Source organism: Chiloscyllium plagiosum, chromosome 5, assembly GCF_004010195.1.
Source record: "Chiloscyllium plagiosum isolate BGI_BamShark_2017 chromosome 5, ASM401019v2, whole genome shotgun sequence".
NCBI classification, from domain to species: Eukaryota; Metazoa; Chordata; class Chondrichthyes; order Orectolobiformes; family Hemiscylliidae; genus Chiloscyllium; species Chiloscyllium plagiosum.
In genome coordinates this window covers 11,247,805-11,262,977 of record NC_057714.1, presented here as the reverse complement: position 1 = coordinate 11,262,977, position 15,173 = coordinate 11,247,805, and the positions used below count along the sequence as shown (strand labels likewise).

Below are 15,173 nucleotides of genomic sequence, written 5' to 3'. Positions count from 1 at the left end.
GACCTGCTAACTTTCTCCAGCAATTTCTGTTTTTGTTTCAGGTTTCTACCATCCATCGTACTTTTGTCTGTTTTTCCAGTAAATAACATCTTCTGAAGATGCATTTCGAAAGATCCCGCAAAGTGCACAAGTGCCATCTAGTGGCATGAAGTAAGTACTACGACTACTGAAGGAACAGTTACAGAATCAATTCTTCATATTTTAGCCGTACTTTGTCAGACCTCCACACATCAAACCAAATGAATATTGCGAAAATCATGCACATTATTCAATGCACTCTGAATACCAAAGATTCTAATGTAATGATACGAATTCAATGCAGAGTCTGTTGATGTTTGTTGCTGCATTTATAGAATAACCCAGATCTATATTATTTTTAAATCAGCAGATTAGGCAGCATCTATGGAGAGAAAAACAAAGTTAGCCTTCCAGATAAATGACTCTTCCACGGAAGCAGGGGGAAAAATAAGTACAACAGATTTAAGCAGGGAAACAGGAACAAAGAATAAGAAAGGATAGAAAGCAGGAGAAATAAATGACAAAAGAATGATGATGCTAAATTAAAAGAGGTGATAATGGACAGGATAAAGTGACAAAAGAGAGGTTTGTAAAGGATGTAAATGGCACAGCAGAATTATAACGAACAGCTGCTGTCTGAAAAAAATTGGACAAGTGATTATAATCCACAATTGTTTAACACAAATAGTGTGTTCAGAGGCTGGAAAGTTGCTATAATAAGGTGCGTGGATGCTTATCACACTTGTTTTAAAGTTAACAACAGGTAACATAAGACCAGAAGATATAGGAGCAGAATTAGGCCACTCAATCCCATGTGTCTGCTCTGCCATTCAGTCTTGGCTGGTATGTTCCAACCCCATTCTCTTACTATTCTAGAACCTATTTATCTATCTTAAAGACACTCAATGATTTGACCTCCAGATTCTTCTGTGGCAATGAGTTCCACAGATTCACCACCTGCATCTTGAAAAGGCAAATCTGGGCAGGACGTATACACTTAATGGTATGATCCTGGGGCGTGTTGCTGAACAAAGAGACCTTGGAGTGCAGTTTCATAACTCCTTGAAAGTGGAGTCACAGGTAGATAGGATAGTAAAGAAGTCATTTGGTATGCTTCCCTTTATGGGTCAGTGCATTGAATATAGGAGTTGGGAGGTCATGTTGCGGCTGTACAGGACATTGGTTAGGTCACCATTGGAATACCGCATGCAATTCTGGTCACCCTGCTGTAGCAAGAATGTTGTGAAACTGGAAGATTTACAACAGAGAAGATTTACAAGAATGTTGCCAGGGTTGGAGAGTTTGAGCTATAGGGAGAAGCTCAAAAGGCTGGGGATATTTTCCCTGGAGCCCCAGAAGCTGAGGGATGACCATACAGAGGTTTATAAAATCATGAAGGGCATGGATAAGGTGAAGTGAACCTGTATGTTAACCTTAAGTGAATCGTCGACTAGGACTCCCAAGTCCCTTTTAACATCAGATTTCCAAAGCTTTTCCCTGGTTAGAAAATATGCCTCTATTCTTCCTACCAAAGTGCATAACCTCACACTTTCCCTCATTTAATGCCATCTGATACTTCTTTGCCCACTGTCGTGGCTGTCTCAGTCCTTCTTCGGGCTCCCCAATTCAATACCAGCTGTCCTTCCACCCATCTTTGAGTAATCTGAAAATGTAGTCACAATATCCTCAGTTCCTTCGACCAGATCGTTAATGTGTAACTCAAATAATTGTGGTTCGAACACAAGCCCCGGCAGAATTCCATTGGACACCAGTTGCCGTCATGAAAAAGACCACTTTGTCCCCACTCTCGGCCTTCTGCCAGTCAGCCAATTCTCTATCCATGCCAACACCTTGTCCCTTACACCATAAACTCTAATCTTCCTTAGCAGCCTCATTGCAGCACCTTGTCAAGGCCTTCTGGAAATCCAAATTGGATCTTGAACAGTTGGGCCAATGGGCCGAGGAATGGCAGATGGAATTTAGTTTAGATAAATGTGATGAGTTACATTTGGAAAGGCAAATCAGAGCAAGGCTTGCACACTTAATGGCAAGGTCCTGGAGTATTGTTGAAAAAACAAGAGACCTTGAAGTACAAATTCATCGTCCATTGAAAGTGGAGTCGCAGGTAGATAAGATAGCCATGAAAGCATTTGGTATGCTTTCCTTTATTGGTCAATGCAGAAATAGATGAGTTGGGAGGTCATGTTGCTGCTGCTGGACAGGACATTGGTTAGACCACTATTGGAATACCGCATGCAATTCTGCTCTCCATGCTATAGCAAGAATGTTGTGAAACTGTAAAGATTTACAGGGATGTTGCCAGAGTTGGAGGGTTTGAGCTGATAGAGAGAGTTTTAAAAGGCCTATTTTCCCTGGAGCGTCGGAGGCTGAGAGGACACCATAAAAAGGTTTATGAGGGGCATGGATACAGTAAATAGGCAAGATCTTTTCCCTGGGGTGGAGGTGTCCAAACTAGAGGGCATAGGTTTAAGATGAGAGGGGAAAGATTTAAAAGGGACCGAAGGGAGAACATTTTCATGCAAAGGTGGTGTGTGTGTGAAATGAGCTGCCAGAGGAAGTGTTAGAAGTTGGTACACCTATGATATTTAAAAGGCATCTGGATGGGTATATGAATAGGAAGGGTTTAAGAGGGTTGTGGGCCAAGAGATGGCAAGTGGGACTAGATGTATTGAGGATGTCTGGTTGGCCTGGACAATTTGGGCCAAAGGGTCTGTTTCCATACTGTATATCTCAATGACTCTTATGTCTCTGGCTTCTCATTAATTGTCACTACATTGCATGCTTTTTCTTTTGCTTTGATTCTTCCCTTGCCATCCATGGTTTCTTCATCCTCACCTTACCATATTTCCTCTTTCTTGGTTGGATTTCTGCTGACTATCTTGAATTAACCCCAGAAACTTCTGCCATTGCTGTTCTACTTTCTAACCTGCTAGGATTCCCTTCCAATCAACACTGGCCAGCTCTTCCCTCATGTCTTAGTAGTTATCTTTACTCAATTGTAATACTGTTAACATCTGACTCCCTCTCAAACAATAAGTAAATTATATCACATTGTGGTCTCTGCCCCCTGGCTGCTCCTTCACATTAAGCTCCCTAATCAAGTCTGCCTCATTACACATCACCAAATCCAAAAATGCCAGTTCTGTTGTGAGCTCTTACCACAAGCTGCTCCAAAAAACAACCTTCCTGTCTCAGACATAGACCACCTGCATGTTGAAGTGTCCCATGATGACTGTTATCATGCTTTTCTTACATGCCCTTTCTATCTTCTGATGTATTTTCTGCCCTACATCTTGATTACTGCGCAGCCGCCTGTACATAACGTTTTTCCTTTGCAGTTCCTCAACTCTAATTACACTCAGGGCGGCACGGTAGCTCAGTGGTTAGCACTGTTGCCTCACAGCACCAGGGACCCTGGGTTCAATTCCGCCTCGGGCAACTGTCTGTCTGGAGTTCGCACATTCTCCCCGTGTCTGCGTGGGTTTCCTCCCACAGTCCAAAGATCTGCAGGTTAGGTGAACTGGCCATGCTAAATTGCCCGTAGTGTTAGGTGCATTAGTCAGGGGTAAATGTAGGGGAATGGTTCTGGGTGTGTTACCTGAAACTCTAATTAGGTAGTGGCTCCCATCCATCCTCCCCCCCCGCCCCCCTTACCAAAAAAAAGGTTCCGTGTGCCAGATTGGTGAAGCTACTAGGTTTTTTTATCTTTATTTTTCAATAGTCTCTTTGGGAATTTAGAACAGTGGGAATGGAGGTGAGGGCAGTTGAATGTTCCTCCTGCAGAATGTGGGAGGTAAGAGTCACCACTAGTGTTCCTGCTGACCTCATCTGCGGGAAGTGTACCCAACTTCAGCTCCTCGAAAACCACATTAGGGAACTGGGGGCTAGAACTGGATGAACTTCGGATCATTTGGGAGGCGGAGGGGGGTTATTGAGAGGAGTCACAGGGAGGTCGTCACTCCTCAGGTACAAGAAAAAGGCAGATGGGTTATAGTCAGCGGGTGGAAAGGGAACCAGCAGGCAGTGCAGGGATCCCTCATGTCAGTACCCTTCAATAACAGGTATACCGCTGCAGGGGATGATGGGGCACAGGTCTCTGGCACAGAGTCTGTCCCTGTTACTCAGAAGGGAATGGGGAGAGGAGCAGAGTATTAGTTATTGGGGACTCCATACTTAGGGGTACAGATAGGAGGCTCTGTTGGGAACGAGAGAGACTCACGGTTGGCGTGTTGTCTCCCAAATGCCAGGGTTCATGGTGTCTCCAATTGTGTTTTCAGGATCTTTCAAGGGAAGGGGGAGCAGCCCCAAGCTGTGGTCCACATAGGCACGAACAACATAGGTAGGAAAAAGGATGGGGTTTTAAGGCAGAAATTCAGGAAGCTAGGGTGGAAGCCTAGAGGTAGAACAAACAGAGTTGTTATCTCTGGTTTGCTGCCTGTACCATGTGCTTAAGAGGCAAGAAATAGGGAGAGAGAGGAGTTGAACACGTGATTACAGGGATGGTGCAGGAGGGAAGGTTTTGGATTCCTGGACACTTTAGACTCTTTCTGGAGTAGGTGGGACCTCTACAAACAGGATGGACTTCACCTGAACTAGAGGGGTAGCAATATCCTGGGCAGTTAATTTGCTTATGCTCTTCGGGAGGGTGTAAACTGATTCAGCAGGGGGATGGAACCAAATTCTAATTCTAGTGTCCAGGAAGTTGAGAGCAATGAGGTCAGAAATAAGGCTTCAAGGTCACAAGACTGCACCAGCAAGCAAGAAGGTTGATTTAAGGGTGTCTACTTCAACACCAGGAGCATCTGGAATAAGGTGGGTGAACTTGCAGCATTAGTTGGTACCTGGGACTTCGATGTTGTGGCCACTTTGGAGACATGGATAAAGCAGGGACAGGAATGGTTGTTGCAAGTTCCGGGATTTAAATGTTTCAGTAAGAACGAGAAGATGGTAAAAGAGGGGGAGGTGTGGCATTGTTAGTCAAGGACAGTATTACAATGGCAGAAAGGACGTTTGAGAACTCATCTACTGAGGTAAACGCTGAGGTTAGAAACCGGAAAAGAGAGGTCACCCTGTTGGGAGTTTTCTATAGGCCTCTGAATAGTTCCAGAGATGTAGCGGAAAGGGTAGCAAAGACAATTTGAGAGTAACAGCGGAGTTGTTATGGGAGACTTCAACTTTCCAAATATTGACTGCAAATACTATTGTTCAAGTACTTTACTTGTCCAATGTGTGCAGGTGGGTTTCCTGACACAGTACGTAGACAAGCCAACAAGGGGTGCGGCCACATTGGATTTGGTACTGGGTAATGAACCCGGCCAGGTGTTATATTTGGAGGTAGGTTAGCACGTTGGTGATAGTGACCACAGTTTGGTTATGTTTATTTTAGCGATGGAAAAGGATAGATATATACCGCAGAGCAAGATTTATAGCTGGGGGAAAGGCAATTATGATGCAACTAGCCAAAATTTAGGATGCATAGGATGGGGAAAGAAACTGCAGGGGATGGGCACAGTTGAAATGTGGAGCTTATTCAAGGAACAGCTACTGCATGTCCTTGATAAGTATGTACCTGTCAGGCAGGGAGGGAATGATCAAGTGAAGGAGCCATGATTTACTGAAGAAGTTGAATCTCTTTCAAGAGGAAGATAAAGGCTTATGTTAGGATGAGACATGAAGGCTCAGTTAGTGCACTTGAGAGTTACAGGTGAGCCAGGAAAGACCTGGAGAGAAAACTAAGAAGAGCCAGGAGAGGACATGAGAAGTCATTGGCAGATGGGATCAAGGAAAACCCTAAAGCTTTCTCTCGGTATATCAGGAATAAAAAAATGACTAGAATAAGGGTTATGGCCAATCAAGGACAGTAGTGGGAAGTTGTGCATGGAGTCCAAGGAGGTAGGAGAAGTGCTAAATGAATATTTTTCATCAGTATTCCCATAGGAAAAAGACAATGTTGTTGAGGAGAATACTGAGATACTGGTTATTAGACTAGATGGGATTGAGGTTCACAAGAAGGAGCTGTTAGCAATTCTGGGAAGTGTGAAAATAGATAAATCCCCTGGACCGAATGGGATTTATCTTAGGATACTCTAGGAAGCCAGATAAGAGATTGCAGAGACTTTGGCTTTGACATTAATGTCATCATTGTCGACAGGAATAGTGCCAGAAGACTGGAGGATAGCAAATGTTGTCCCCTTCTTCAAGAAGGGGAGTAGAGACAACCCTGACAATTATAGACCAGTGAACCTTACTTCGGTTGTGGGTAAAGTATTGGAAAAGGTTATAAGAGACAGGATTTATAATCATCTAGAAAGGAATAAGTTGATTAGGGATAGTCAACATGGTTTTGTGAAGGGTAGGTCATGTCTCACAAACCTTATTGAGTTCTTTGAGGAAGTGTTCAAACAGGTGGATAAGGGTAAAGGAGTTAATGTGGTGTAAATGGATTTTAGTAAAGTATTTGATAAGGTTCCCCATAGTAGAGTATTACACAAAATAGAGAGGCATGGGATTGAGGATAATTTAGTGGTTTGGATCAGACATTGGCTGGCTGAAAGAAGACACAGGGTGGTGGTTGATGGGAAATATTCATTCTGGAGCTCAGTTACTAGTGGTGTATCACAAGGATCCGTTTTGGGGCCACTGCTGTTTGTTATTTTCCTAACTGACCTGGATGAGGGCGTAGACGGATGGTTTAGTAAATTTGTGGATGACACGAATGTCGATGGAGTTGTGGATAGTGCTGAAAGATGCTGCAGGTTACAGAGGGACACAGATAAGCTGCAGAGGTGGCAAATAAAGTTTAATGTGGAAAAGTGTGAGGTAGTTCACTTTGGAAGGAGCAACAGGAACAAAGAGTACTGGGCTAATGGTAAGATTCTTGGTAGTGTAGATGAGCAGAGAGATCTTGGTATGCATGTACATAGATCCTTGAAAGTTGCCACCCAGGTTGATAGGGTTGTTGAGAAGGCTGACAGTGTTTTAGCTTTTATTGATAAAGGGATTAAGTTTCAGAGCCACGAGGTCATGCTGCAGCTGTACAAAACTCTGGTGCGGCTGCACTTGGAGTATTGCATACATTTCTGTACACCACATTATAGGAAGGATGTGCAAGCTTTGGAAAGGGTGCAGAAGAGATTTACTAGGATGTTGCCTGGTATGGAGGGAAAGTCTTGAGGAAAGGCTGAGGGACTTGAGGCTGTTTTCGTTCGAGAGAAGGAGGTTAAGGGGTGACTTAATAGAGACATATAAGATAATCAGAGGGTTGGATAGGGCAGTAAGAGCCTTTTTCCTTGGATGGTGATGGCTCGCACGAGGGGTTGTATCTTTAAATTGAGGGCTGATAGATGTAGGACAGATGTCAGAGGTAGTTTCCTTACTCAGAGAGTAGTAGGAGTGTGGAATGCCCTGCCTGCAACAATAGTAAACTCGCCAACTTTAAGGGTATTTAAATGATCATTGTATAAACATATGGATGAAAATGGAAAGTGTAGGTTAGATGGGCTTCAGATTGGTTCCACAGGCCGGTGAAACATCGAGAGCCGAAGGGCCTGTACTGCGCTGTAATGTTCTACATTCTATGCCGTCTACTTCTGGACTCACCCACTCTCGGTAAAAGACCTTGGATATTCACCCTCTCCATGACCCTGATGATTTTATAAACCTCATCCGTCAGCCTCCAACACTCCAGGGAAAAAAGCCCCAGCCTATTCAGCCTCTCCCTGTAACGCAAATCCTCCAGTCCCAGCAACATCCTCGGAAATTTTTTCTGCACCTCCTCAGGTTTAACAACCTCCTGCGTGTAGAAGGTCGACCAGAATTGTGCACAGTATTTTAAAACCGGCTTTACCAATGTCCTGTGTATCCCAGCATGACATCTCAACTCCTATACTCAATGAAGTTCGAGGGGTCTCACAATCTATATTGAACTTGATCATTTGTGCATGATGACAGAAAGCAGCAGCAACTATACGACAAAGAAGAGGAAATGGTTGTAAGGGCAATAACACTTAAGGATGTGAGTGAAAGCAGAAATAGGTGCAGTGAAGTGTTGCTTTCTGACCTGACAGCAAGCAAGGGAGGGTCTGAAACTCCAAGAAAATCTCTGGCATCAAAGCAATGTTCAGGAGGTTTTAACCTCGGCAGTCCTGATGAGATTTTTTTGTCTGCACTGCAGTCAAATCATATGGTTAGTAATTGTGGAATTTACTTCCTTTCTCTTGTCATGCTATTCCTATAATGAAGCTTCTCTGTGCACCCAATACCAATCAAAAAGGAAGAAGACTTCCTCCTTGTTGTTAACTTAATCTGGGATTATCTTCACCTTTACTAAGTGTCTGGAGGCTCCAAATGAAGTCATCCTAGCTGCTGCTTCAGTACATCATTGCCTTCTTTATTGAAATTTGCAATTCCCTTTGAAGTATTTCAGTCTGTTAACAAGAAGTGCCTGTGAATCAAGATTTCCCAACAGTCCAATCAGTAAATTGTTAAACTGGAGTACAATTAGCATGAGCAGCACAGCAATTTAAATTTGGTTAAGCCACACTGAAATTTGCACAGGTCCCATTCTGATTCTTTCCTGCTTTCCTACAATCCACCCAATTTCTACTTTGTAGAAAAATTGACTCCAAAATGTTTACTGTACGTGGTTAAAGGATAGAATTAAGTACATTTATCATTATTTATTGACTGATAATTTCCTGTTAATGAGTCCTAATATTCTTCTGCCTCCAATACCTGGCATGAATGTGTTTTCTCACCAAAATCCTCTGAGGAAACTTGTTTGAATTAAAGAAGGGAGCTCCCACAGTGGGATGACAGGCAAGTCTGACTGCCTGAGACTATGGTCCAAGTTTCCCAATTCGCACTCCAACCACTACAGATGTGAAATTAACTCATTTTGCAAGTTATAACACCAGGGAAGGTCTTCTTCCTTTACGAACCTGTAGCAGTATGCTCAGGTTAGCAATGCAATGATATATAATTGACTAATCAATATACTGACTCCTTCAGAAGAATTCCAATCAACTTGAGAAATTTCTGTTCCTTCTAACAATATGATTTCTATTTGTTTTTGATTTATTTACTTTTAGGGCTAGCTCATTCCCTTGTGTTTGACAGGTTTTACATAACATTACATTTCACTTCCTGTGTGTGGTTACTGTATTTTTTACCCCTTCATCTTATTCTGTTATTATTTAAATTCTTGTCATCTGTAATCTGATCATCACTTCAGAGGAAACGTCTATGCTTGAAATTTTGACTTTTATTCTCTCCACAGGTGAGTGTTTCCAGCGTCTTTTATTTCTTTTTCTTAATAATACCTTCGCCATCGCCAGATAACGTTACAATTAAACAATAGATTATACCTAATTGGAAAGTTCCTGATTCTCTGCCCAGACACACTGGATTACATGGACTGCTATACATTGAATACTATATAGTATCGAAAACTATGATTAGGGTCACTAATCCAAAAGAAACCAATGGATATTTCTCTGTCAGGGAATCCATAGAGTTTATGTCCAAAGCTAGGAAAATATTCCCAAATATATCTTTACTCCCTCTAAATCTCTGTACTCCTCTCTCTTGAGATGCATTTTCTGTGACTTTACAGAGGAGAGTAAGGAAATAGTGAAGAAGCAAAGTGGTTAATTTGCAACTGTTTTCACAGGAGAAGATACAGAAAATCTCTCAGAAGTACTCGGAGACCAGGAGACCTGTATAACTGAACAGCTAAAAGAATTAGTATTAATAAAGAAGGCAATGTTAAAAAAAAGGATTAACATTTGCTTAGTCTTCTGGACCAAATGAAGTTCATCCTAGAGCATTAAAGGATGGAGCAATATAATGGAATACATTAGTGGTTATTTTCAATCATTCTATAGATTCTGTAAACGTTCTTTCAAATATGAAGGCATCAAATGTAACTCTATTATTTAAGGGTGGAAGGGAGAGAGTGTGGAAAAATATACACCTGTTAGTTTGTCACTCCATGAGAAAATGTTAGAATCTGAGTAAAGGGTGTGATAAATGAACTTTTAGAAAAAAGGGAAATCTTGTTTGACAAACCTTTTGCAGTTTTTGAGGATGTTACATGGAGCATTGTAAAGGAGAACCAATGGAGTGATGTATTTGGGTTTTCATAAGGCTTATGATGAGGTCCTATGAAAGAGATTAAGAAAACAGAAGGCTATATAGAATAATGGGTTAGGTACTGATATGGACTGAGAATTTGTTAATAGACATCAAATACAATGTAGGTATAAGTAGATCACTCTCAGGATGGAAGGGTGTTACTAATGGGGTATCGCAATGATCAGTGTTAGGTTCACAACAGTTCGTAATTCAAATAAATGATATCGACATGGGGACCAATGCAATATTTCCAAATTTACTAATGACATCAAACTCGGTGGAAATACAAGTTATGAGGAGGGTGCAAGGAGGTTTAAAGAGAATTTGATCAGGCTGAGTGGCTTGAAAATGGCAGATAGTACATGATGCAAATCAGTGTGATATTAACACTTTGGCAGAAAAAAAAACAGAAAGAATATTTTTAAACAAGCAATCAGAAAGGCAATTATATTTTGGGTCCATTTAAGGTGGAATTTGGCACAGGGATAAAGATATCTTGCTGCATTTGCATATAGCCTCGATGAGACATCATCTGGATTATTATGTACAGTTGTGGTCTCCTGATCTAAGGAAGGATATACTTGCCAAAGAGTGAGTGCAACAGAGTTCACCAGATTAATCCTTGGCGTGGCTGATTTGTATTACAAGAAGCTATTGGAGAATTTAGATCTGTATGTTCCAGATTTTCAAAGGATAAGAGGCGACCCCATTGACATTTACAACATTCTTACAGGGTGGGGACTCTAGAACCAAGGAAGATAATCTTAGGATAAGCCCAGGTCTTTTAGGACTGAGATGAGGAGAAATTTCTCCACGAAGAGAGTGATGAATGTTTGAAATCCTGTACCGTGGCTGTGGAAGCGCAATCATTAAGCAAGTGATTTGATTTATTATTGTCTCATGTACTGAGATACAGTGAAAAGTAATGTTTTGTGTGCTACTCAGACAGATCATATCAAACATAAGTACATCAGGATAATAGAAGTGAATGCAGAATATAATGTTCTGCTACTGATAAGGCGCAGAAAGAGATCAACTTTAATATTTGAGAGGTCCATTCAAAAGTCTGACAACAGTGAGGAAGAGGCAGCTATTGAATCTGTTGGTATGTATTTTCAAACATTTGTAACTTCAGCTCAATGAAAGAGGGTGGATGAGAGTATAACTAGGTTGGGAGAGGTATTTGATTATACTGGCTGCTTTCCTAAGGCAGCAGAAAGTATAGATGGAGTCGATAGATGGAAGGCTGGTTTGTGTGATGGACTGGGCTATATTCACAACACTTTCTTGTGGTCTTGGGCAGAGAAGTTGTCATACCAAGCTGTGGTGCATCCAGATAGGACTAATGACATTATGGAGACTGTGTAGGAAAATGGCAATGAGAAGGTGATCAATCATGACCGAGAATGGCAGTGCATGCTCACTGGGCTAAATGACTTCCTTCTATTCATGTGTCCCTCTACTTACAGAGACAGAAATATATAAAGACAATAAGAACACGTGACAGTGAAACAAACAGAATAATGATTTTTAAAAGAGAGATAAGGAGCCCTGAAAGAATTACACTTTTGTGTGTGTGTATGAGAGAGACCGTGGGAGAGCGAGACTATGAGAGCGAGAGACGGGGTGCATGTCAGACTGTCCCTGTTCAACGAAATTAGTTCTTTATCTGGTTATCCATAAAAGTAAGGAGGATGCATGCCACAGAATTCAGACTATAGCAAGAACCTGCACATGGAGTCTTTTAACATAGCAAGAACTGCAGCTACTACACATTTCCAGCTGATCAGGAGACGCTCCTGCTCTTACCCCAGGCGAAATTGAGGACTGCAGATGCTGGGGAGTCAGAGTCAAGAGTGTGGTGCTGGAAAAGCACAGCAGGTCAAGCAGCATTCGAGGAGCAGAAAAATTAACATTTCGGGCAAAAGCCCTTCATCTCCTGCTCTTACTGCCTGCCATATTCATATTGCAAGGATTTCCACTTTACAATTTTCTGGGCTCAATAATGAGTTTAACACCTTCAAGTTGTGAACCCATCTTCTCCCTTTTAGCTTTGGTTGTCACCAAGTCCTCTCTCCCCTTAAACCACTCCTGTTGTTCTTTCCATTCCGGCAGTTAGACACACCATTGTTCTGCCACTCTCACTTAATCTGAACTACTAACATCCTTTCTATCCCAGCACTCCAACCATCCCTCCACTATTGCATAAATGCTGTCCCCTCCACACTTCACATCAGCTCTCATGAAGAGTTATTTGGACTCGAAACGTTAGCTTGCTTTCTCACCAAGGATGCTGCCTGACCAGCTGTGACCTCCAACGTTTTTTTTTATTTTCACTTGATAATTGCCCTTGTTGGCCACATTGTGAATGCACTTTTCATGGCCATCAAGTTCCAGAGGGCAATTCTGGTTCAGTAGTACTCCAATTCCTTTGAAAATTAGTTGGATAACTATGACAATGGTAGGCACGCATCAATGTCAGAAAGATGAATGTGCTATCTGAATAGTGTACCCAAATTTCTATGGGCGATGGATACTCAAGAGATTGAGCTCTAAATGACCAAGCAATCGGAACAAAGAGGCTCCACTCGGTCCATTACAGCTGTGCTGGCTTTTTTTGAACCAATTACAGTACATTACTCCCAGGGCTCTTTGCACACAGACCTGCAACTGTTGCTATTTCAGGAAATCCCTGATAAAAATGGGAACGGAATGGGTTGCACCAAATCTTCCAGCCAGCGCATCCCACGTCAGAACAAAAGGTTCTGTAAATATATTTTGCTCAATCTCTCTTCTGATTCTTTTGTCACTTCCGTTAAACGTGTGTCTCGATAGTTGACCCCAGTCCACTCGAAACTGTTCCTCCTAACGTATTATTTCTATTTTCTACGTTGAACGCCTAGCTATTGAGTCATCCCTTAAACCTTTCTGCCCTAAGAACAGCCCTAAGTCTTCGGTCTCTCCGAATCAAAGAAGTCCCTCGCCTCTGGAACAAATCTCCACGGCATCTTATCCCAAAGGCTGGGCATCCATCTGTTATGCTCAGAATTGAATCGAGATCTATCGAATGATTGAATTGTTAGTTTTTCTCCCCCCACCCACCCACAAAAAAAAAGTAATTACGAGAGAAACAAACAACTTGGGGACAAATTTCTCAAGAAGCGGGATATTAGATGCCCGGCCCTCTTGCCAAAAGCAGAAACAAACTCAAGACACCGTGCTGTGATAGCGGAGTCCTTTAGAACCAAAAGACTGGAGGTTCCTGACCAACCTTGACCTCTTTTCTATTCTCTGCAGGAGACAGGGGTTGGGAGACTCTGCTCCTGAGCGACGGGATTCCGGCGTTGGCCGCACGGATGCTCCTCCGGTGTCCGCGACCCTCCTCCACTGCCGGCTCTTGCATTGCTGGCTCCCACTGACTGTCCGAAGGCAAGCCGGGACGGTCAGCGGCGGCTCATCTCCCTGGCACCAAGTTGAATTCGGTCCTTTGGTTTGAGCTCGGGTTTTTGCTTCCTCTTGCACGGCGTTGGAGCAAGCTCGTTGTTCCTCAACTCCCAACCCCCCTCCTCCTCCTCCTCCTCCTCCTGCTTCGTGTCGTTCCACTTTACCGCACCTCGGAAAACCTGGCCGGACAACAGGATTAGTTTCCAGGCAACAGCCGCTCTGCAGGGGGGGGGGTCGGAGGGAGGGAAATCCCGGCCGCGGGAAAGCGACAAAATTGACATGCAACTTCCAGCACCGCGCTGCGCTTAAAACTTTTATTTCCCAAATAAAACAGGTGGAACTGTCTCATGGCGGAACAAATTACTGCAGATGCTGCAATCGGAACTGCACTGCTTTGCCTCACAGCGCCAGGTTCGATTCCAGCCCCGGCTGACTTTCTGTGTGGAGTTTGCACATTCTCCCCATGAGTTTCCCTTCCCCTCCCCTCCCCCACCAGCCAAAGATGTGCAGGTCAGGTGAACTGGCCATATTAAATTTTCCCATAGTGTTCAGGAATGTATAGGTTTGTTGCATTAGTCAGGGGTTAAATGTATGGGAATTGGGGAATGGGTTTGGGTGGGATACTAAGGGCTTTTGCCCGAAACGTCGATTTTGCTGCTCGTCGGATGCTGCCTGAACTGCTGTGCTCTTCCAGCACCACTGATCCAGAATCTGGTTTCCAGCATCTGCAGTCATTGTTTTTACCTACTATTCAGAGGGTCAGTGTGAACCTGTCGTGCAGAAGGGGCCTGTTTCCACACTGTCGGGATTTTATGAAATGCTGGAGATCACAGCGCTGTCAGATAGCATGCTTGGAGAGAGAGTAAGCTCACATTTCCAGTCTGGATGACTCTGTTCACCAGAGCTGAAGTGAAGTGTGGAGGGGCAACATTTATGCTATAGTTTGGCGTGGGGGGGGGGGTATTGGGTAATGTTGGAGAAAAGATGTTGACAGTTCAGATTAAGTGATCGGAATGTGACAATGACGTGTCTCCAGCCAGACTTGAAAGGGGAGTTGGGGGGAGGGGAGGACATGATAAAGCTAAAAGAAAGGGAAGAACTGGTTCACAATTTAAACATCTTGAACTCAATATTAAATCCAGAAGCTGTAAAGTGCCTAGCCTGAAGATGAGAAGTTGTTCCTCCAGTTTTGCGCTGTGTTTCATTGGAACACTGCAGCATGCCGAGGGCAGACACGTGGGCATGTGAGTAGGCCGACTGTGTTAAAATGATCAGTTACAGGAAGGTCGGCTTGTGCACAGACCATAAGTGTTCACTCAAAATGGGCACCCAATCTGTGTTTGGTGTATCCAATGTAGAATAAGCAACATTGGGTGCAGCGAGTATAATATACAAGATTGGAGGAGGTACAGGTGAAATGCTGCTTCACTTGGAAAGATTGTTTACGGCCTTGAATGATGAACAGGGAGAAGGCGAAGGGAATAAAATGTCCACTGCCATCCACTACAAAGCCATAGACTGCCATAGCTACCTTCGTTACAGCTCATTACACCCTA

General features: G+C 43.1%; 1 protein-coding gene across 1 annotated transcript in view; it reads right to left on the bottom strand.

The window, feature by feature from the left end:
- The window catches only part of dnah5 (dynein, axonemal, heavy chain 5), a 337,850-nt gene extending 323,856 nt beyond the window's left edge, over positions 1–13,994 (bottom strand). Inside the window, exon 1 of the mRNA XM_043689617.1 lies at positions 13,445–13,994. Coding sequence (XP_043545552.1) covers positions 13,445–13,576 — 132 coding nt within the window. The 5' untranslated portion in view covers positions 13,577–13,994. The remainder of the gene's footprint in view (positions 1–13,444) is intronic.
- Positions 13,995–15,173: the final 1,179 nt, after the last annotated feature.